Genomic DNA, 25,303 nt, shown 5'->3' with positions numbered 1-25,303 from the left:
AAGAACTCTCTTTATCACTGCTAAAGGTGTAATTGTAAAGAACTCCTCAGCTTCTGTTGATCTTAAACATCTTTTTCTCTCCCTCACTTTTGAAAGACGGTTTCTCTAGATTTAAAATTCTTTCTTGGAAATTGTTTTCTTTCAGTACTTTCAATATTTTCCTCCACTGTGTCTGGTTTTTGATGAGAAATTGTGATTAATCTTATTGGGATTCCCTTGCACATAAAACGTTTCTTTTCTTTTGCAGCTTCAGAACTATCACCTTTCACATTGTATAGTTTCATTACTATGTGTCCGGGTGTGATTCTCTTTGAGTTTATTCTGTTTGCAGTTGGTTGGGTTTCTTGAATGTGCTGATTCATGTCTTTCATTAAATGTGGGGAGTTTTCTGCCATTATTTCTTTAGATATTACTTATACCTCTTTCTCTCTTTTCCTCCTGGGATTCATAGAGCATGTATATTAGTATACTTGATACAGTCTCTTAAGCTCTGTTTCCTTTTCTATAGTTTTTTCTTTTTTCTCCCCAGCCTGAATCATTGTGATTGTTTTGTCTATGAGTTTACTGCTTTTTTCTTCTTCCAGCTCCAATGTGCTATCGAGATCCTCTAGGAAATTTTTCATTAGTGGAATTACATTTAAAAATACAACACAATAATGCTGGCATTTATAATTACCCAATGGTCTTCAACTCCAGTATTTGTTTGGTTTATTTGGTTCCTTTTAAAAATTTCTCTATTGAGATTCTCATATTATTCACTCATTGTTTTCCTGATATACTTTAGTTATTTCTCTATGTTTTCTTTAATCTCATTGAGCAGTTTGAGGATCATTTTTCAAAAGTTTTTGTCTAGTATATCAACAGTCTGGTCTTCTTCATTGACGGTTTCTGGATTTTTAAATAGTCCCTTTGGACAGGTCATCATTTCCTGTTGCTTTATTTTGTAATCTTTGGTTGTACAGTGTACATTTTAATATTTCAAAGTGCTAACTCTGGGTTTTCATCCCTGAGCTGTCTGTTTCTTAAAATTCTATTCAGCTAGTAATGTGATAGATTTCCTTGAATGTGAGGAGCTAATAAAAACAAACAAACCAACACACACAAAAAACATTTTTCGCAGTCTTGGAAATTGGCTGTGCATTGGCTTATGGTCCTCTTCAGAGTTTAACCCTCCTATTTGGAAGATTAACCGAAGATGAAAGTGAAGTGCAGGGCCCTCTCCATCTTTTCTGAGATTGTGTCTGGTCCTGAGATTGTGGTTGTTTCTGGCCTTAGGAATTTCCCATTCATAGGATTTTGAATGCCCTGTCTACTCCCTTTGAGATGGACTTACTCCCGGTCCCAGGTATTCTATTGTTGGCTTAAAGCAGATAATCTTTTGCCCTAGGTCACTTTGGCTTAATAGTTTCTACATTGCTCTAGCTCTGTGCATGCTGCTTCTGCCACAGGGCAAGTTCTGGGAGGGAAGCCAAGCCAACTACTTTGGTCTAGTCTTTCTGATTGCTACCTCCACTCATCCACCCCATAGGTTGGCATGAACTTGCAGGCAACACAGTATATGCATAGGGATTACTGTGTTCCTCTGAAACGGTAGTAAGGACCTATGATGTGAGCTCAGGTGGTTCCATGCTGTGCCAGGCAGGGGGTGAAGGAAAGTCCAGCAAGGGTGCCATGTGTGCCTCCTACCACTTCTAAAGTTGCATTTTCCTGATTTGGTATTTGTCCAGGTACTGAAATTCTTTAACTGTTTTCTGGAATTTTGAGACAGATGGCTTTGCCAGGTTTTGCTAGTTGTTCAAAGATTCTGTGTGGGAATGACACCCTGCAGTATTATACACTGCCATCTTGGTCGACCAGCTGACTGCTTTTGAAAAAGTAGTCCAATTCCAGAGTTTTGAATAAGGGCCAATTTATTTGTACCACTGAAGTAGTCTATCTTAAAATAGCACTCCCCACTTCCCCAGAACTTATCGAAAATTTATGTTCTTAGACCCCTAGCCTTCTTCTCTTGGAATTTTACAGCTGATGTTTCTGAGCTATATATTCCATATTCTTTTTATGTGATTTATGAGGGAACTGAGTCCAGAGTGATAGTGACTTTGAATTACCACATAGCAAGTGGCAGCTATTTTGACCAGAACATACTCTTGCTTTGCCTATATCAGTCTCCCTATTCTAGGAAGGAGGAGATTAAAGGGATATGTCCTGGGTTTGGGCACTGATTCTCCCTCCTCTGAACTCCTGCCAAATTATATAAAACCTTGAGCTTCTAGGATCATGCCAAACTCTAGCCATTTTAGAACCTTTCACTTTCTCAGTCTTAGGTGGGTTAATCAGCATGAATTACTCTTCCCTCAATTACTGTAATTGTACAATTATTATTAAATGAATACTGTGACATGGGATTCATATTTAGACAGTGTTCAAAAAGTGGTCCAATAATACCAGTCCTAAGAGATGCTGTGAAGGAAAAAAAGGACAAAAAGAGGTTCTATATGGTCAAATGGGTTTGGGAAGCAATGCATTGTTTTATCTAGTGGAGATTCACAGAAGAAAGTGGTTGAACTTTGTTTGACTTCATGTAACTCAGTGTTTCCCAAGTTTGCATGTTCATAGCACACTGTGTATCTTGTAACACCTGTTAATAGTTGTTTTAGTTTCCTAGTTGCCAGAATGTGATATACCAGAAACAGAATGGTTTTTAAAACGGGGAATTTATTAAGTTGCAAGTCCACAGTTCTAAGGCTGTGAAAATACCCCAATGAAAGCAAGCCTATAGAAATGTCCAATCTAAGGCATCCAGGAAAGATACCTTGGTACAAGAAGGCTGATGACATTCAGAGTTTCTCACTCAACTGGAAAGGCACATGGCGAACATGGCAGCATCTGCTAGTTTTCTCTCCAAGCTTCTCATTTCATGAAGCTCCCCCAGGGGCGTTTTCCTTCTTCATCTCCAAAGGTCTCTGGCTGAATGGGCTCTGTAGTTCTTGTGGCTCTGTTGTGATTCTAAAAAGGGGGCTCTCTCTGGGTGGGCCATAGTGGCGTAATGGCAGAGTTCTTGCCTGCCATGCCATAGACCCGGATTCGATTCCTGGTGCTTGCCTATGCAGAAAAAAAAAAAAAGGGACTCTCTCCAAAATGTTTCCTCTTCTAAAGGATTCCAGTCAAGGCCCACATGGAATGGGTAGGGACACACCTCCCTCTAATCAAAAGTTAATACCCACAATCGGATGCATCACATCTCCATGGGAACAATCCAAAAACTCCCAGCCAGCAATACTGAATGAGGATTAAAAGACATGGCTTTTCTGGGGTCCACCAGATTCAAACTGGCACAATCGCATTTCATGAAACACACTTTCAGAAACACAGTATTCTGTCCTATTGGACCTATGCTGGAACTAAGGTCATTTGCCAGGAAGGATATATGGCCTGAGAGAATGGTATGTTTTTCAGGTTTCACACTAAGAAAAGAGTGGAGAAGTCTGGGAAACTGCCAAGTGAGAAGGCCGTTTTTTTTTTGGCCATCACCAAGAAGGAAAGCTACTGGCCAGAAAACTGAAACACCTTCTAGGGAAAAAACAGGCTGGGCACACGGAAGTACAAATTCCCAGCAGGCCTAATAAGGCCAGGGCCTTTGGGCTCTGGGGTTTAGTCTATTTTGGTAAGAATAGAAACTTACATACTCAAACCTCTCTTCTTTTAAAATATCTTGTCCACTCTGGATTTGTTTCTAATGTTTAGTATTTAATAAAAGCTCTTTGATAATTTTAGGCTGTTACAGCTCCTTAAAAGTGTATCAAGGACACTTTTGTTCACAGTCCATCACAAAGCAGAATTTGCTTTTATAAAATTGTGTTTGAAAAAGTGACAATGAGGTTTATTAGTATAAAAGAATGGATTCTGATTTGTTCCTATGGAAAAGAAACAGTGCTGATGGGAAAACTGAAGTGGGAACAGGGGCTCAAACTGGAAGCAGCCACAGTAACTGAACTGGGAGATATACAGGAGGAAGAAGGCTCTCATTAAGGCAGTACTGGTGGCCGACTCGATTTGGATGCTTTCCAGGTCGAATGTTTGGAAAGTGTATGTTTTATTTCATTAAGGTGGAAAGGGTGCCCTTGCACATTCATGCAAAAGATACCATAAGCCCAGTTACCACAGCCATTTGCTAAATGACATATGTCACTTTATAGAATGAGTGGGTTAAAGAAAATATTCCTTTGTGATTTCACAAAGATTATAAAATAGATGACCAGCAGCATTCGCATCACCTAGAACTTCTTAGAAAATCAAATTCTTCAGACCCCTGCCCAGACCAACTGGGTCAGCATCTCTGGAGGGTACGGCCAGTAATCTATGTGAATAGTGTTCAGGGGACTGGGATGCTGGCTACAGCTTGAGGACCACTTGAGCCTTTAGAGGAACGCTCAAGTAATTCCAAAGGCTGGTCTCACTGTCTGCCAGCTTTCCCAGACTCACTGTCGCCCACCTTGAACCCGGGCGTCCCCAAACTCCTTTTGTCTTCTTCCGTTTGTATTTTCCTCCTGGTCCCTGGCAGATAGACTGCCTTGGTCCTTGATCCAAAACATTTTTGGCCTAATTAACTTAGGAAAAATAGTGTGTGCCATGTGGTCAGTCCAGCTCAGCTTTCCAGGCCTCTGCTTTGGGTTTTTGGTGATCAAGCATTAACGGTATAATAGTATTTTGGTTCTTCTAAGGTCAGTGTTTAAATTACAGAGAAAAGTGAAGTGTTTATATTCTGGGTATTTACATTAATTTAGGCATTTATGATTTGTTAATAAACAAATTAATAAATGAGAATAGTTTATATTGCTGAAAGACCTTTACTTGCAATCCTCCAGGTTGTTGAGTCATTGTGTACATCGTCCATGTAATCAGAATGACAGGTTGAAATATAAGACATGGCTATAATATATTTCTATTTTGCTGCCCTTATGCCATTTATAGCCCACATTGGGGTGTGGGGTACTTTAGGGGCTGTGAAGACTTAAATGAGGTGATTTTTCATGGGTTGTCATTTGTCCTCCTTGAAAGGTCCAGAAGCCCAGCCATCTCAGACATGGGAATTTTTGCACTCAAAAATATTACTAAAACATCTTTCCTGGATGTTTAGTCCATGAAATTTTCCCTTGCATATTGAGAAATAAAGTATAGTCTTATTTCAGTCTAAAGCGAATATTTGTTCCATTTACATTTTCAAGTAATGGGTTGTAGGGCCTGAAATTCCAGGATATATTTGTGCTGTTTCAAGGATTCTCTTCCATAGCATTTCCAATGGATGGAAGAGTGTTGGTTAATGTCTAGAGTTCTAGAACAGTGTCCTGAATAAAAAAGGCACCCAGAATGAAGATCAAGGGCTTTATTCTGACTGATATTTTCTAAGACTAAAGGTAAATCTTTAACCTCCCTGTGCTTTGAAAGGATGAATCAATATTTAAAAAGGGCTCAGGATCCAGACCAAGTGAGAAATGTGGGCACACAAAAGCGAATACAGAACAGTGTCCCTAAGGTTGTGAATTGAAAGAAACGTATGGCTTTGAAATATATTTCAGACCACTGTTAACATCATCAAATTCTTCTCTTTTCTAAGCTAGACTTTTCTAAGTCTGTTCCTTTTCATGAATGAACATTGATTCAAAGCTAAATCTTTAATGTCTCTAATAGAGCCTGATATAGTTCGGGCAGCACAGCCTAGAAAATATTCAATAAAATTTGAGTTTTTGGGTGGGCCAAGGTGGCTCAGCAGGCAGAGTTCTCGCCTACCATGCCAGAGACAGGGTTTGATTCTTGGTGCATGCCCATGCAAAAAAAAAAAAAATAAAAAATAAAAATGAATAAAAAAATTCAGTTTTGGGGAAACTTTAATTAGAACACTGGTTAAATAATAATGATGTGGTCTATTCCATGGCATTTTCATAACCGAACTATACAACTGGTAGGGGAGTTATTTCCATTCATTGCACAGAGTGGAAAAATGAGGGGTTGATTTTTTTCAAGCTTACACAGCTATTAAGAAGTTTGGATGGTGTTAGTATTGAAAATTAGGTCTTGGAATTTCTATTTTAGAATTAGCTTGTCCCACTTATTTTAATTCTTTGAAAGTTCTGGGTAACTAATCCTTTGCTTCATTACAAATTCAAAAACCACTCTAATGACCTACTTTTCCAAAAATGTGCTTAATTTAATGCCACCATGTATGTCTATTCTGATCATTTTGTTTCCCTCTGTCTCTAGAAAAAAATACATGCTCTTCAATATTTTATGCTTTTGATGTATATCATTCATTTGTGCTTTGTATGACTATCATATAACTATTCATTTTATTTATTTTTAAAATTTAATCACTGATAGCAAGTTGATGCATTTACCCTTAGTTTAATGTGTTAAAGTTAACATTTCATTGTAGTTCACACTGAAGGACTTGATTCACAAGGTTAAGGGGATGTTTGAGTGGAATAATTTTGGTTTCTAACAGCTATAGTATACTTCATTCCAGAATAACAAGGCACAGATTAATTTTAAAACGATTTTCCCTAATTATAGGAATAATGAAAGAGTGAGTGAGTCATCTGCATTAACTTTGCTTTTTCACCTTCAAGAATAACTAGTACAAATACCAGACTGTGCAACAACTGATGTAGTTTTCCAAGATGTATTTTTCATTCATTAACAGCTCCAGTCCTGCACTTATATTTGAAATTGTATAGAATAACTAAAGCTTATTCTTTCTACCTTTTTACCTTTAGTTATTCTTAATGACAATTTCAAGTACAAAAGTTCAAAGTACTGATACATGTTACAACATCAATGAATGGCAAAAACAATATGCTAGGTGAAAAATGACAATCATAAAAGGCTACATATTGAATGATTCCATTTTTGTAAAATGATCAGAAAAGGCAAGTTTGTAGATACGGAAAGTTGAATTAGGTTGAAGGAAGGAATGGGGAGGATTACGAATCAGTACAAGGCTTCTTTTTTGGTGGGATGAGAATGTTCTCAAGTATGATTGTGGTGATGAGTGCAAAACTGTAACTATACTAACAGTCACAAAACTGTACAATTAACACAGGGAGAGTCTTGGATATGTAAATTATACCTCAATGGAACTTTACAAAAATAAATGTGGGATTACAAATAGCTTGAACTAATTAAGCTGATTATCAAGCTAAATAAACTGATTATCAAGCTAAAAAAGTAAAAAGTCCACATCATTGTGTGTCAATAACATGTATATTATTGCCCCAGATCCCGTGTAAAACATGGTGAGAAGACATGGGCTTCATGCTAAAATTTGCAACCCAGTGAAGAAGACATATCAACAAAGGGAAAACAGTATTCTACACGCTGAGTATTTCAAGTGTTAAGTGAACATGGAGTAAAATGAAATAATTATTTCTTAAGATGCATAGGTTAAATTCTTCATTATTCTTGTCTAAAACTAATGCCAGCCAGCCAATAGCATTTTCATCATTGCTTGGTTGTCAACAGAGTTGCTGCTCATTTCAAGTCTAGACTCAAAGCTCTTCCAATCATCTGTTTGAAAGTCCTGTGCAGGGAGAGATGTGTTTCTAACTTATTCTTAGCACACAGTACAGCATTGTGCACATAGAATACACTAAGAAAACTTTTGGTATAAATCAAGATTAATTCACAATCTCTGGTAAATCAAACAGGCATGTTCAGAAGTCACAAAAAACATAAGGTAGAGCACAGCAAATTCTTTAATAAAATTTCATGACAGCATAAACAAAGGAAGATTCATTCTGATGTGAAATGGAGAAAGAAATCAAGAGGAAGTGATATTTGAACTGTGCCTGCAAAGATGAGAAGAATCAAAGAGAATTTTCAAAAATAGGATCTACTTCATGTTGGTGCCCTGAGACTCAAATCTAGAAATAATGATTTGAATGTCAAAATATTCCAGAAAGAGATGGAAGCAAATATCAAGATTTACTTTAACATATGCCCCAATCTCAGTTGTTCTGTATTTGAATAGGACTGAATTGAGGGAAGAAAAAAAAAAAAAAGGAATGTTCAGGTAGAGGGTGGGAGGAGAATAAAGTTTCAGGGTCTATATTTTATCCTCAGAAAAGTCTTTAGACTGTGGAGATTCTGCTTTTGATTCCTGCTACAGAGAATGTATCTCTCCTAGGTATGTATCATCTTGTTATTCCAACCTTAAAACTGTTAGAGAGAAACAAGTTTTTACTCTTGAGACATTCACATTGAAAGCTCTGAATGGACTTTTAGACAATATACATTCTAACAATCCAGTGAGATAATGAACAAGCTCATCAGTAAAGATATAGGCCTTCTTATGTAAAGGTTTAGGTAGTCTGGAAGATTTGGAAATTATTCCCAATCACATACATTCATTTGAATTTTTATAGAGGCAAAGATTATGTGATACAACATTATTCTTTAAGTATTTCTGCAAAAACTGTGTCATTTGAGTCTAATCATGAGGACACATCAAGTCAAACTCAAATTAATGGATATTCTCCACAATAACTGGCCTACATCCTTCATAAATGTCATGGTCAGGAAAGACAAAGAAAAGCTGTGAAACTTCCACAGATTAAAGGAAACTAAAGAGACTAAAGAGATATGAAAGCTAAATGAAATGTATAATCCTGGCCTGGATTGTGGATTAGGGAAAAAAAAAAACAAGTTTGTATAAAGGACAATCCGGGAAATTTAAATAAAGTTGGTAGATTAGATAATAGTATGCATCAATGTTAAACTTTCAGATTTTGACAACTGTTCCATGGTTTCCCAAGGAAATTTCCTCCATGTTAGCAAATACACTGGAGTATTTAAACAGGTATGATTTCTGCAACTTACTCCCAGATGGCTCTTAAAAAAGAGCAAAAATATGTATACATACAAACACGTATACACACCAAAAATACGTATACACAGAAACACACATACCTACCCAACACAGAGAAAGACAAAGCAAATGTTGCAAAATGTTAAGAGTTGGTAAATCCAGGTTAAGGATTTATGGGTGTTCTCTCCATTATCTTTCAACTTTTTTGTAAACCTGAAATTACTTCAAAATATAATGTGGGGTGGTGCGATGGTGGCTCCGGGGCAGAATTCTCGCCTGCCATGCCGGAGACCTGGGTTTGATTCCCTGAGCCTGGGTAGGCTCAGGGAATGATAATTTAAAAATAAAATAATCATAATCTGATGCCTCCAGAGGATGAGCCTGGCCCTGGCCTCACGGATGGGATGAAGAATGCTTTCTTGACCAAAAGGGGACAGAGCAATTAAACAAAATAAAATTTCAGTGGCTAAGAGATTTTAAGTAGAGTGGAGAGGTTATTCTGCAGGTTATTCTTACGCATTATATAGATATCCCCTTTTAGTTTTTAGGGTATTTGAATAGCTTTCAGATGGAAATACCTGAAACTGTTGAACCGTAATCCAACAGCCTTGATTCTTGAAGATGACTGAATAATTACAGAGCTTTTACAGTGTGACTGTGTGATTGTGAAAACCTTGTGATTGACACTCCCTTTATCCATTGTATGGACAGATAAGTAAGAAAATAAAGACAATAAATAAATAAATAATGGAGGTGGGGGTGGGGAGAAGGGGTAAGGGATGTTCTGGGTGTTCTTTTTGTTTTTATTCTTATTTCTATTATTTTGGAATAACGAAAATGCTCAAAAATTGATTGTGGTGATAAATACACAGCTATATGATGATTCTATGAACCACTGATTGTACACTTTGGATGATTACATGTTTTGTGAATATAGCTCAATGAAATTGCACTAAAGATGCATACATATCTTTATATATATATATCGTTAAAGCAATTTTACTATATATGTATATAAAATGTGAAAAGAAATTTATAGGTCTGCCTTAGGAGATCTTCCAGGAAAGTGCACAACTCGCTCAAACTTGCAGAGTTGGTGAGTTCTTTGCTATCAATTTTTTTTTCTAATTCAGCTCTTAAAAACAGAAACAAACTCAAATAGTAGGCAGATTTGCAATATATCTAGTAAAATCAAACAGACTTCTTTTCATTCAAGGAAAGTATCACGTTGAGCCGGGCGCGGTGGTGCGCGCCTGTACTCTCAGCTACTCGGGAGGCTGAGGCAGGAGGATCGCTTGAGCCCAGGAGTTCTGAGCTGCAGTGCGCTATGCCGATCGGGTGTCCGCACTAAGTTTGGCATCAATATGGTGACCTCCCGGGAGCGGGGGACCACCAGGTTGCTTAAGGAGGGGTGAACCGGCCCAGGTCGGAAACGGAACAGGTCAAAATTCCTGTGCTGATCAGCAGTGGGACCGCGCCTGTGAATAGCCACTGCACTCTAGCCTGGGCAACATAGCGAGACCCCGTCTTTAAAAAAAAAAAAAAAAAAAAAGAAAGAAAGAAAGAAAAAAGAAAAGAAAAGTATCACGTTGAGTAGCATAATTTTTCTCATATCTTAGTGATGATCAACAGGCTTAAGTTCTTGATACTGTGAAATGTTTAGAATGGGCTTCCATTTCATTTTTGGGGGAACAAATAAGACTCAAGTATTGAATGACCATTCTAAAGAAAGTTAAGCATGAGCATTTCATATATAACCAGGGACAGAGAACAAAAAAGTGTCATTCTCTATGTCCAGGTATAAATATTAAGTGGGATGAAGCCTGTGCAGACACCTGTTTCCTTGGAAACTTATTCAATTGTAACTGCGGTGAAAATGAACATGTATTTTTTTTCTTGAAGGCTGGAACTTCTTTTACTTACACAGTTTTGACCTTTAATTTTATATTTTAGGCTCATTCTAAGACACTCTTTCCAGAGCTAGGCAAATAAAGAACTGAATAACTAACTGTCTTTTCATTAGTTCTGTGGTTTGGTTTCAGTAGTCTGGCCTTCATAGCTGACATTAAGTGACAACTCTGGGTAGTTAGGGAAAAATTTGCCACTCATCAAATATTGGCATTATATTAATAAACTGGTAACTCACACACAAAATCCAAAATCAAATGTTGAGTGACTCTATAATGTAGAAAATTGAGCTAAACAGACAGACATATTTAGAGTTAAGTAGCAGCGAAGTTTAGTAAAGGTAAGTTTATTATGTAAGCCAATCCTGGTGAATATGATAGAGGTAGAGATTCACCCAAAACAATTCTGTTTCAGGTTAATTGCTGGACCAGGAAGGATTTCTGACTTTCATTGTATTTCCAGAGCTCAGTTGGCTCTAGATTTCTGGTATACCTGCATTGTGGATAGAGGATCCAGGCGATATATATTCTAGTTCAAGTTAAGGAAGTTAAATTGGTTCAGAACCAGAAAGAATCATTTATCACTGCAGAGCATCATTAGCATCAGACACAGAAAGAATAACTTTTTTATTATTCTTAGAGGAGAGAAACCAGACCTCTGTCAAGGTAGTCATAAGTACAGGCGAAATGGTTCCCAATATACTTGTCTACTTTATCTGCCACTATTAGAGGTTATCCTTGACATCGAGTCTCTGTATCTCAAGGGTGCTCTCAAATCCAAAACCTTCCTTCCCTAGAGAGGAAGAGATAAAAGCCCATATCAGTTACTAACAAGTTCAAGGAAATAAGTTTATTATGGCACATGAGTGTGTGTTTAGAAACCAAAGGGGTAGAAGCCTAGACTTACTGGGGAACTGCGAATAGGAGTCTATACAGCTTAAACATTTCTATATTCCAGGGTAAGTGTCCCCTAGTGAAGAAGAGTGTTAGGCAATTAATTTTCCAGTTTATTCTGGAGTTGGTACTATGTACTTATGCTGATCACAGCTCAGATCCTTGGAGCCAAAACACGTGATTTAATGTGCTTTGTCTTGTTTTCTCCACAAAGACACACTTAACTATGAGTGAAGATGCTTCTAATTTTTAATTTGGAAGCATGGTTATCATATTGGAGAGCTACTTTAAAACAGTGTAGATTTATGTCCTTGGTTTCTTTGTGGTCAATTAATCTCTGATTACATTCTTTGTTGGAGAAAGTAAGTGATTTATTCGAGGGCAAATAACTCATAAGTGTCAGTTCCAAAACCAAACCATGGTTTTGCTCTAAAAATTCTTTATGTGCCTCCTATGTGCTGGGCACTGTTTCTAAGATTTGGCATTGAAGGCTCCAAACTGAGGAATATGAATTATGCTGATAGCTTTTGTTGGGATTCTGCTGGCTCTGTGTAATGTGGGGATTCTTGGAATACCCTGAGAGGCCATGGTCAAAAGGCCAGTCATGTACTTGGCCAAATTTGGCTTGAACTTGTTTCCAGTTTCTTCCTGTGTTCAGGGTCATCCTTGGCAAGCAAAGGTGATGTTTGTCTTCAGAGCTCTGTATCACATGCAGCCTTAACATGAGGTACATATGGTTCCTGCTGTGCAGTGAGCAACCTGCACAGAGGTACATGCAGTGCTTCTCTTTATTTTCTCTCTCTCATCCATTTCCCTGCTATCCTCACCCCTGTCATGGTCTCCTTCCAATCCTATTCCTTCCATTGCCTTTATTGGATCCTGTTAAGGGAGAAAGGAATCTGATCTATCTTATTCACTTGGAAATGCCAGTGACTTCATAAAACATCCAGCCAGGAGGTTTGCATTTTGAAAAACCACAGGGAAAGGACAATAATGGAATTAAAGGCATTCAGGGCAACTTGTGGGATATGTCCTGGGGAAGGGAAAGATTTTGAATTCTAGTGGTCATCTACAATGTCTTCGAAAGTTTGACCCTCTGAGCAATAGCTCTTCAACTTCAATGTAAGGCCAATAAGTTAGCCATGCACTCTGTACCCGATTTTGTCTGAAAACAACCTGCTGGAAGCATCAAGGGATTTGGTGATTATGTCTGTGCCCACTGCATCTATAATATTCCTGGTATTAGAAATTTCAGCCCTGCCAGTACTTGATTATTGATTAGTTTCACATGGGCTTCCTACATCCCTGAAATCCAATCTGCTTCTTACACAGTTTTTCCAAGCTTCATTATAATAACAATAACTCCCATTCATTAAGCACTTATTGTATCCCATGAGATGGAGCAAGGGCTTGTTTCCTTCCAAAATCCCACAAGGTAGGCCTCCACTGTACAGATGAAGAGACTGATTCCCATTTTACAGATGAGGAAAGTGAGTCTCAGGCTAAGTGATCTACCTGAGGCTTAATGGCTAGTAAGTGGCAGCACCAGAATTTGACCCTAGACTGTATAACTAGATATGTGCTGAGTCCCACTGCTCCCGTTACAGTAGCTCTAAGTGCCCTGCAGCTTCGCCTGAGTAGGAACTATTGTTAGGGTGCCTGGCACTTTGTTGACCTTTTAGGTAACAGCAGAGTATAAATAGCGAAGAGTTCTGACTCTGGAGCCAGGCTGCCTAAGTTTGAATTCCAGTTCAGTGCTTCATACTTTTCTCAATTTCTTATATAAATTTTTAATTTTTAAAAGGAGTTTGAAAAAAATACTTCAGTTGTTGCTATGGACTTCATTTTCAACTGTATATGCCTCTACGACAGCTGTGTACATGATGTGCTGTTTTGCTTCTCTTCATGTATTTTTATCTAGTTCTTCAACGCATGTCAAGGTCAGAAAAGCTGGAGGAGGGGCTAACATACTGTTTATATTCTAACATTATTGTCCTTTATTTAGCACCTGAGTGCTGGGCACTATGCCATTGTTTCATCTTTACAATAAATCTGAAAGTTGGATTTTATTGCCCTATTTAAAATTAAGTGGCCAGAGATGTTAAAATTTTTTTCCCTGAGCAAGAAGTCAGCCTAAGCCTGTCTGACTAAAAAGCATATAATCTTAACATTAAAAAATTACATTATTCATTCATGAATTCTCACTGTAAAATATTTTGAATGCAGCTGTATATCAAGTCAATATTAGCTTCCTTCTTTATTCTACCTTTCCCTCTTTAAGGTATCTACTTTCATGAGGTTGATGTCCAGGGATATTTTCTACATACTTTTGCACACATAACTGCATAGACTTTTAAAACTATAAAGTGGATCACACTATACTTACTGCATGCTTGCTGTCTATTATGGATCCCTATAATCAACTCCTTTAAAATTTCTTTTCAAAAAACTTTATATTCTAGTGCTTGCTTTAGATGTACCATAATTTATTTGAATAGTGCCCTATGGATGCAAATTTGAATTGCTTCCAATTTTTTCAGTAATGAAAACAAAGCTGCAAAGAACACTTTTGAACATACCTCTTTGTGCCCTCGTGTGAGGGTTTCTATGGGACGGAGTATTGCATGAGGGAACGCTGTCCAAGCATATTTGCATTTTACATTATGATAGACCCTACTAAATTGGCCTTGGAAAGCCTTGAATTTCTGATCTTTGCCTTTCTTTGCCTTGAACTGCTTCTAATTTTTTTTCTCCCCTCCACTCTAGCTGATAGCTTTACTTTTCTTTCTTGCCCTTCTATTTCTATCTGCCCCTGAAGTATCAAATCACACAGTTCTCGTACATATCTGAAGCTGATAGAGAGCACTTATTTTCATGTTGATTGCTAAGCCTCCAGAGTGCCTCTGAGGAGTGTGGATCACGCTGGCGGCTCTCTGCGAGGACAGCCGACCCTGATGTATAGTGAGTCGGGGCAGAGTGGAGAGCGGAGATGGACGGAACAGATGGCACTCCTGGTAGAAGGGCTCAAGCTCTTTAATCCTCCACCTCTAAAATACTCTTCACCTGAAGGTGTCCTTGTATTTACTTAAGGACAAAGACAGTGATCACCCACTGAAAATGTGAATGTCTAACTTGAAGGATTATAATGCATACAACGACTTGACTTTATGCCTCCCATTTTCAGGACACTTTGATATCTTGGTAAATGAGACTTGCGTGTCATTTTAAATTGTCATCATTGATTTGATTCATTTGATCTCTGAACAGCATGAGTTAATAGTCTGCCTCTTGGCTGATAGGATATATTATTTTAAAAATTACTTAAACTTGTCTTAAATCTTGGGGACTGGTTTAATAAATTTTGGTACATCTATGAGCAAGAATAATCTATAGCCAATAAAAATCAGGTTTCAGAAGAATATTTAACGTCATGGGAAAATGTTCAAGATATACTGTTAAGCATTAAAAGCTGGTATATGCATAGAAAAAACCTGAACTATAATAACACTTTTAACAGTGCTTGTCTTTGGGGGATGGCATGATTTTTAAAAATTATTTTTGTTGAAATTTTTGGAAATTTTCATTTTTTCTACACTAACCATATAGGGCTTAATTGGAGAGAAAACAACAATTTGCTATTAAAATTATTTTGACTATTGTCTCTTGTCTTCTTGGGTATCAGACTTAAATTTCTTGATATTAAACATAAAGTGGACTGGTAGGATATTTTTGTGAGATCACTAGATTGCTGTTACACTTTTTCTGATGTGACCAGGAACTTAGGGTCGGTCCCTGCCTTGTTTCTTTCCCAGGTTCCATTGTTTCAGGAAGGTCCTGATCTACATCACAGACAAACTTCAAAGTATGGAGGTCTGACTTTCTGGGTTCAGAAGGACTGGCTAGATCCAGCTCCAGGGGCCAGACATCTGTCTGGGGCCTAACCTCATGGGACCGGTGGTAACCTGTGACTCTCAGAAAGCTGTCAAGGAAAGCACACAGAGGGCAGAGGGGGAGAAGCCCTGTAAGAACTTAGGAGGGCAACTCTGCAGGTAAAACCATTACCCTCCCCGCTATGTAGGATATGACATCCACAGGTGAAAGGTTCCCTGGCGACATGGGATGTGACCCCCGGGGAGGAGCCTGGCCCTGGTATATGGGATCGACAATGCCTTCCTGACAAAAAGGGGGAAAAGAATGGTAACAAATAAGGTATCAGTGGCTGACAGAGTTCACACAGAGTTGAGAGGATACTGTGGAGGCTACTCTTACGCAAGCTTCAGCTAGATACTGCTATTTATCATGGTTTGCCAAACCCCAATCAAAATCATCCCAGCCAACCCTAATGAACACCTAGCTGAGACTCTACAAAGGTTCCATGCACAAGGATTACTTTTCAGAAACCTACAACCTCCAGATAGGCTCCTAGGTAAATAAGTCCTGAAACACAGAGGGGCCAGCCTCTCTAAAACATCAACTAGTTCCACCCTCCTATCCCAAATTATTGACACCCCTTTCCAAAATGAAAAAGTTAGAGTGGGCAGAGCCCAAATACCCCTAAAGATTGGGAGAAGTAATAAAGGAGAAGGAGGAGTTATAACAGAGAAGATAGGGTAGAATAAATGAGAATGACTGCTGAATCATTATATTGTTATTTCTTTTAGTTTAGCTGTCTTGGAGCAGCTAGAAGAAAAAAGCTAAAATTGTGGAACTGTAACCCATACCAAATCCTGAAATCTGTTCTACAACTAATTATTGTGATGTGCTTTGAAATATATTGCTTTTTTGTAGGTATGCTATTTTTCATAATAAAAAAAAAACTTAGGCGAGGATCAGGGCCCCAGTCAAAGAGAACAGTAATCTCAGAAGGGCTTCAAGTTCCAGAAATGGATTACTAAAACAGGTTAATTAAGCAGACCATCCAGTCGGAAACTACGATAAGCCAGGCCTACGGAAAGGGCCAATCAAGAAAGGTAAGAGTCAGGGGGTCCCCAGGTGTAGTCAAGGAAGGGAATAACAATGCATGTTCTTTGAGTGCCCACTAGGTGTCAGATATTTTCCTATATTAAGAATTTGGGAATATTCTCAGGTACTTGCTTATATTCAGGTTTTAAGGATTACTAGATAGGGTGGTTTAAAGAGATTCTTGGGCTTCTCTCCAGAGCTTCCAGCTCAGTACATTTGCAGTGGGACCTGAGATTCTGCATTTCTAACAAGCTCTGGGTGCTGCTAGCACTGGGTGGTGAACTGCATTCGGAGCAGCTCTGAATACATCAGCTCAATTCTGGGAAGGAGGAGGTAGACAGTAGAGTAGGAGGATGAGCATCCGTTCAATTTGTGACAAAAACTCCAAGGAGGTGGAGTGTGGGGTTCAAGGGGTGGGTGCGGAGTGTATACAGGGTGGGCTGAAGAATGGAATGGAATCCTACTTTCGATTGAAATAGCTTTTGGTACTAAAGCAGATTGGCACTGTGGGCTCTGCAGCAGAATGTAAGGGCTCTGTAGTTCTCATTCCAGATAAATGTGTTACCAATTAATCTCCTTAGAATAAGGAAGTGGTAGATATAAACACAGGTACATGCAGATGAAAACAAAACCAGTATTCAGACCACAAATGAAAATAAAAATCTTACATCAGGTACATACCAAAAAGTAAGCCTAAAGGAAAAACATTTAAAAGTAATGAAAAGTGTATATCAGTGATTATTACACTATCTGAGGTAAAAGACAATTAAAAAAAAATATCCAATCCATTATGGACCAATCCATGGTTCTACTGCACAAGACTTTGACCCAGCTCTGGTCACACATAACTTATTAAGTAAGTTGGATGACGCTCAACTCATCCATATCAAGATGAATCCACTAACGGCACATTCTGGATGTCAGTGGCAAAGGCAAGTTGCTATAAAAGTTTCTAAAACATTGCCCTCAATTTCTACACTTGCATTATCAGAGAGTGGTAATAAACAGGATGCAGAATACTGGTTAAAAAACCGTACTTAGAGGTGCATTGGTCTAGACTGGCTAGATTATTGATTTGGGAAATGGTCTTAGCTTGCAACTGCAAGCAGTAAATTTGTTCCTTTGGAGTCTGCATTTCAGACTTAACTTTTTCTTTCCTGAAGGACCATTTGGTTCTTCATTCCATTTTGGAATGAGCCTCCTTGGATGTCTGTTTGGCCCTGCTGCTCTTTCCCAATGCTTGGACAGCAAGGACAATATCCTGTACATAGGAGACACTCAACAGACACTGACAGGATGAATGAGGGGATTGTAACCCAGGAAGGAGGTATCAAGCATGCTTGAAGTACAAGAGACAGCCAGGAAATACATTCTCAGCATGGACAGACAGCAAAAGGGAACTTTCCTCACAGAAATTATGTAGAGGTGGCAGACAAGCAAAGCAGATGGGGAACCAACTCCAAGAAGAAAAGGGTGACTGACTAATCACATAGTTTCTCTAGCCTCACTGGCACCTCACTAAATACAGGCGCCCATTGTGAATGAGTGAAATTTAGTTTATAAGGTTCCCAGACCATGACAACTTGGGTTTCCTTATGGCAATTTCATGCTGAATCAAGGCATTGCCTCGCAGCCAGGTCAAGGTGAACCCTGGCAGTTACTCTGGAAACTGTGAAAGAGCTGACTCCAGTTGCCATCCTTTTAGTACTAGAATCTTGAAGAAAGACTTGAATTTAACAACTCAATTGTATTTTCTCATTAAATAATTCTTCAACTTTCAGTGAAAGAGAGCTGAATGGATGAACAATGGATCATCAACTCTGATCTCCTGGAAACATCATGCCCCACCCCATATTTACCTGTCATGCTCCCCTTATGAGGCACACAGTGCAGTCCAAGGTATTTATGTGATTTAATGATGCACTGCTAATAATAACGATTACAATAATAATGAGAGCTGCCACTTAGAGACCATAATATGTCAGATGCTATGCTCTATGTTTAACAAGGTTACTTTATTTAATTCTATCAATAATCTTACAAGTTAGTTCATCAAGGACAGAAAGTGGCAGGGTTAGGATTCTAACCCAAATATGTCAAATTCAAAAATGTAGTCTTAACCATTGTACTATACTTAGGGACTTGGATACGAATAGAGACTGTTCCATCTTGCTTTGAGGGTATGCCAACAAACCGAAACGTGCAGTGTCAGGAATTCTAAGTACCAAAGGCTGAGATTTCTTGCAAATGAGAGAGATACAGATCACACAAATGAATGAATATGGGTATCCATTGTGAACAAATCAAAGTTGGTTCATAAGGTTCTTAGGCCATGAGGACACTACAGTTTCCTGGTGGCATTAACACTGGTAATCAAGGACTGATACGGTTTTGGTGTCAGGTCATAAAATTTGAAGATGCAATCTGGAAACATGTTAAGACTAAATCTCAATTGTATTTCAAATACATGTACACACACACACACACACACACACACACACACACACACGCACGCACCTCCTGCATCCTCACTCCTCCCAAGCATCTTATTTTGTTCTTCTTCTCAAAATCCCTTTCAATTTCTCAAATTTCTAAATAATAAAGACAAGAGAGTTCAAACACAGGCATTTTTAAAGAACGTGTATAGTTTTGACTGCATTCAACTCAGAGCTCATACCACTACTTTACTATTTTTGAACAATCCTGTTTTCATCCAAAACAATATGCACATATAACTTCCTATGTCATTTGGTAGATCCACAGAGCTTTTAAAGTGTTTTCAGAAAAGCTAAAGGATCAATTCTTTTGCAAGAGGGATAAACATAATCATGTGTTTATATTCAAGTTAGGACAGTTTGTAAAAGTCCTTCACAGCTCATTTTTGGAGCCTTTAGAAACTTTTCATTAATATACCTTGGCATTTGATGACCAGATTTTCAAATACACATTTTCAAACTTTATCATGAATCAAGTTCCTGAAAGAAAAACTAAAAAGAGCTTTCCTGTTTTTGTTTTTTTTTTTAACTGCTAGATGGCAAAAGAATGGGAAGTTACATGAATATGGACATCTTAACACACAACTTGATTTAAGAAGTAAAGATTTTGGGGGAGCCCTAAGACAATAAAGCGATCAGCACAAGACATCTGTCAGGGTGGAGGTGACCTGAGGTAAAGACCAGTTAAATCTAATACAATCAGGAATTTAGGCCAGTTTACCATTTTTTTTGTTGTTGTTGCTTATGAGGTAACAACCTCCTAACACCATAATCTCTCCTTTCAGGATGATGACATAGGATTTAATGAATAAAAGAAAACAACTTAAAGCCTGTCTTTTGAGCATAAACCATCTATTCATGTTAAAGGTAGGCACTGAGGACCCTTTAGGTTCTGGAACAGTTGAGAAAAGCGGAGCACCCGCCCTCCCACAAATGCACACACACAAACACACACTTCTAAGCCAGTAGTTATATAACTATAGCAATGTCTGTTTCTATTTCGATTCCAAAACAGAATTAAGGCAAAAACGAACAACCCTTCTGCTCATTAGAGAAATAAAAACATCTTCCCCACTTCTCCAATTACACGGAACTGAAATGAACTACTTTCCTTTGGAACCCACTTATTTATTTATGTGTAAAAGAAGATTTGGGGATTAAAAAAACCTCATAACAGAGCAGTTGGGGAAAACATATGGATGCTATATAGCAGAATACATAGGGAATGAGTACACAGTTATAACAGATAGTTTCTCTTTGTTGAAACACTTGGTCTAATATGTTCTAATAAAAATCTGGTTACCTTTGCATTTCTTCTCTTCGGTTTGGAAGGTCTGGGCGCTTGAGACACTCTGATCATTCACATCATCGTTGTCCAGATGGAATATTGAGCTAGTCCAAGTAGCCTGGATGAGATGTGGCGATGACTGTTCATTTTTCAATGAGCTACGCCTATCTGAATGGCTCTTCCTATGTAGGCAGGCTTCAGACATTCCTACTAACTTCCAGTCGTGTTCTCGGTCTGGACAATGCTTCGGTTTGTCCCAGGCTGGAAGGCCATTTTCTGGAGGGTTGAAAAACACGAGATGACGAGCTGTTGGCATTGTCAAGATTTTGTTGAGATGCAGAGATTTGGAAGGCAAGTTGTTTCTCAATTCTTTTGGGCTGACAGTATTCACATGCACCTCCACTTGACAACAGTGATAAGATGCAGAATTTGTCAGCCTTGGGCACTTAGCCACCACAGTTGGATTGCCTGTTGGAGTAACCAACGCATTCCCCCCTTATTTTTAGAACCTAGAAAGACACTAGTTTCTCCATGGGAAGGCTGTACTTTGGCTGGTCTCATTTCCACAGCAATGGTCCAAGAACACATTTACACCAATTTATGCTACTGCTTAGACGAACATTTGAGGTCTTGAGGGTCAGGGCTGGCTATGAACAATTTTCAGATCCCCAGGACATAAAATACCTCTAGGATTCAGCCTTGTCTGACTTGGGTTTTATCACAGCCTGACCTGAGGGACACCCTCTTACTTAAGTGGGACATGCTCACGTGGCCCCTCCAAGGTGATGACTCTGTTCTCCTTACCACCTTCTGTTCCTGAGGCCTGAAAAAAGGGACTGGATCTTACCATGAGAATCTTTGTAAATGGCTTCAATGTCATGCCAAACTGGCAACGAGTAAGTTTGGATGAAGGAAAGTAGACAGTTCTTTGGTTTTGGAGCAAATCAAGAGGGCCAATAATAGAATGAAAAGCCCAAAAGTGATAAAGTGAAAAGCCCCCAAATCTTTTTTGTTGGGGTATCAGGCAGTTAATTATTTATGCATATTTTATTGTTTTTCTATTCAATGTATAGGGTCCTAAAAAACAGGAAAAGTAGAGTGGTAAAATGAAAAGTCTCTCACACTTTCTCTGGTGGCAAATCTTACCTCCTTGAATATCTTTACTGTAAATGGATATAAAGTAGAGAGTAAAAACAAGCAAGCTCATACATATACATACATGTATATATGTACACCTCCATGTATATGTATGTACATGCATAGAATACACATTAAAAAACATTATCCATCTGGTCACCCATATTTCCAGAAATTCACAGGCTACTGTCTTTCAAAATTAGAAAAATAAAATACAAAAGAGTCCTGACTTTTAAAATGACCACATACAGTGAATGAAGGACTATAATTTATGTGTGAATTTTCTCTAATGCTGAAATTGCCAAAGGACCATGGATATCCATATCTGATGCTTGGAGGGACAAAGCCATCCTGAGCTGTGAATAGTACAAGAAATTTTAATTTGCCTTTCAAACTTTCAAAATGATCTTTAAATTAAACATAGGAGATAAAAGTGTTTTAGGTTTTCATAAGCAACCTCTCTGAAGTTACCAGATGTCTAAGTTGATGTTGGTTAGAAAGATTTCTCTAAAAGTATAAAATGAGGGGCTGCACTGGTAGTTCCGGGGTAGACTTGTTGCCTGCCATGGAGGAGACTCAGGTTCAATTCCCAGACACGCACTCCCCCAAAAAACAAACAAAAACATTGTGAACAAAATTCCCTATGAGAAACATATCACATATCTGCTTCTGTGTCTAAGTATAGATAGAGAAATAAAAGTGCAAACTATTCTCAGCCACTTTTGGGAGTTGCATTTACCCTTTTTATTTTTTTGACATGGGTAGGCTCTGGGAAGTGAACCTGGGTCTCTGGTATGGCAGGTGAGAATTCTGCCACTGGGCCACCATTGCACTGCCCTGCATTTACCCTTTCTGATCTTTAGGTTACCATGTGAAAGTTCTGAAGCCCACTTACTTACTCTTATATTTCTACTCCAGGAGAAGAATGTGCACCCCCACAACAAATAATTAGCACACGAATTCTTTGTCACAATATACGGCAGTGCTGTGGCTTGAAATAGCCTAACTTGACTGGTAAGGAAGCCCACCTTAAAAATCCTACAATGCTCTAGCTTTTGGATGTAACACTTGGTCTTATTCAGTGAAGAGCCTTTAAAGTTCACTCTGTGTGAAGGGCTGTGCCAGGCATTATATAAGGTAAGTTAAATAAACATTGGTCCTTTCTTCTTAGGGTTTATATGGTGTTATTCAATGTATGGCGAGTTGAAAAGGCCTGGATTGAGATCTTCCCTTTTCAATTGCGCCAGTTAGTGGTGCATGTTAAAATATAGAAAACAGCAGACTGAGATCTTGGGTGATTGTACTGCATTTCAGACTAAACAAATCTATGTAGAACCCATTCAAGTACCTACTATTCAGGAGGGTGTGAAGTTTCCATGAGCTAACTGAAAAGCTACTGAATGTGATTAGTAACCCGAGTCTAAAGACATTCATTTTATTTCTACAGACATGAAACACCTCTGCACCTATGCATATTTGTATCATGTCTATTTCCAGAGACTCCCCCAATCCTTGACAAATTATATTCTTTAAAGTCCTATCTTAATTATGAAAAAGTTCCCACACTATTTTGTGGAAACCCCAACATTTGAATTTTTGGTAGAAACTCATAAAATTTGATATTAATTCTCCTATCCTAATAGAAATTAAGAAACACAGCCAAACTGGGTAGTCACTGCTTCCTAGTGAAGGGGGTTAGTCAACAATGCTTGGATGAGGGATTCCAGCCCCAAGAGACCATTCCCCCCTTGAAGCACAGCCTATTAGGTTATATTTGAGGTGAGGCAGGGATAGGATTGCCTTCCACTTTCCTAAGAAGGCAGCTGAGATGGTTTGGGAAAAGAGCTCCATTCATGGGAGGTATTTACAAGCTTATAATTACTGTCTGTAATTACATTCATGATAATGATATTCAATTTGCTTAATGGGCAGTTTTATGGGTAGGGGCACTACTGGGAAATCTGGGGATTGAAAGACCCGGTTGGGTCATGGTAAAACACAACAGGGATTTATTCAAGAAGGAATCTTGATTCTTATCCTCCCAAGAACAGGGGGGTGCTTGCAGTTTTGATTTCATTTCCTTGGAGGGCAGTGACACCTTTTACCCCAGCCTTTTTAGCTTAGGCCAACCGGAGGTGCCATGGCCAGTGAGAATAAGTCACCCCCACATGTGTATCATTAGCAAAAATGGTTTTCAGGAATTTTCTTCTATTTCTATGTCTAATATCCATAATGTTTGGTTCCCCCCCCCAACTCAAACCTAAAGTATTAAGATCTCAAAAAGTTAGTCAATGGTTCTCAAACGTCTGTGGTTATCAGAGTCACCTGAGGAGAATAGCCCAGGCTTCTAAAAGTATTCATATTTTTACCAAGTTCTCTAGGTGTCTGATACCTGATAGAGTTTTAGACCCACAGTGTTAAGTAGCAAATCTAAGGTAGGAAAACAAATTATTGGCAGGTTTGGGATATGTGTATAGTCTCCTTCTCAGACTCTGTTTGACACAGCCTTAAGGTGAATTTGCAATATAAATCAAACATTCATTAATTGTTTTGAAGTCTAGTGAGTGAACCATTAAAAGTCAGATGTTAAATGGATGTAATCCTGTAGATTTCAGGTATGGGTGTAAACACGTTTACTCAAAAAGCCTGTTGTTTTGAGGATTACGTGGAAATCAATGCATGCAGTAGTGGAAATACATTTTTTAAAAGGGAGGTATTCTAGAAATGATATTATCTTGTTCTTCACATGAAGTATGAACCCTTTTCTCTTTAATGGATCCCAGCTGACATCTGGCTTGTACTACTTCACATCTGGACATCAAGACAATTAACCAATTTAATTTGTCAGCTATTATGCAAATTAATAAATAAAGAGAATAAAAGAAAATAGCTGCTTAGCTAGGGACATCTGAACTGCTATTAAAATAACTAGATACACATTGGTCTATGTGTCTCAAGAGAGTTTAGATTCGAATGACTAAAATTGCATTTGACAACCAAAATGCTAAGGGCTTTGAATGACACAGCACTGAAGGATTCTTTCGCAAAAGAGAAACAGAAACATAGATCTCGTTAACAGAATTACCTACATCCTATCTCTGGAAATTTCATTAAAGATGATAGAAAAGAAATCTTTCCATCAAAAAGGTGAATTATATTAACATATTCAAGTATTTCAGGGCACACATGCAGACTCATACCTTAGAAAACAGCTAAAGCAGAGGAAATAGGATTATGACGAAGTGGGCAGGGTGGGAGGCGGGTGCTGAGTAGGCTGGGATTTCATGGCATTCATTCTAAGAGTGTTTAGTTTGCATTACAAGGTCATCAATATGAGGCATTGAGCCCTCAAACTATATTCTGTATTAGGGAGCTGCATATATAATGCTTGCAAAACCAGGGAGTGTGTAGAATTATTATTGTATAGCATCAGGCTATTTAGAACAAGTTTTCTAATTTCCACTTTATTGTTTTACTTCAACCCATAAAGTATAGCTTTGCTGAATCTCAGACTATGTACATATCGACTGCTTTTTATTTCTGGAGTCTTGTAGGAAAGACGGAAATTGACATTTGGTTGAGCATTTACTATGGGTCAGATATGAGCTAGACATTTCTATTTCATCTTTATGAATGTCCTGGAAAGTACACATTATTATCCCTGCTTGATTGACAAGGAACCTAAAGTTCACAGAAGCCCTTCATCTGCTCTTTCCTACCTCATTATCTGCCTTAGTTTGATGAGTAGCCATTGATCAGT

The 25,303-nt window shown here is 38.3% G+C and overlaps 1 protein-coding gene across 21 annotated transcripts in view; it reads right to left on the bottom strand.

The window, feature by feature from the left end:
- Positions 1–25,303, bottom strand: part of THRB (thyroid hormone receptor beta) — a 439,676-nt gene that overhangs the window by 75,405 nt on the left and 338,968 nt on the right. For 20 of the 21 annotated variants that reach the window (XM_077129992.1, XM_077129987.1, XM_077129986.1 and 17 more), the window contains one exon: positions 20,422–20,682. The exons of the other annotated variant lie outside the window; for it this stretch is intronic. In XM_077129992.1, the coding sequence (XP_076986107.1) occupies positions 20,422–20,682 (261 nt within the window). The remainder of the gene's footprint in view (positions 1–20,421; positions 20,683–25,303) is intronic. 21 annotated transcript variants of the gene reach the window in all.

Source organism: Tamandua tetradactyla, chromosome 15 (genome assembly GCF_023851605.1).
Source record: "Tamandua tetradactyla isolate mTamTet1 chromosome 15, mTamTet1.pri, whole genome shotgun sequence".
In the NCBI taxonomy this organism is placed as follows: Eukaryota; Metazoa; Chordata; class Mammalia; order Pilosa; family Myrmecophagidae; genus Tamandua; species Tamandua tetradactyla.
The sequence above is the reverse complement of the archived record's forward strand: the minus strand, read 5'-3'. Positions and strand labels throughout refer to the sequence as shown.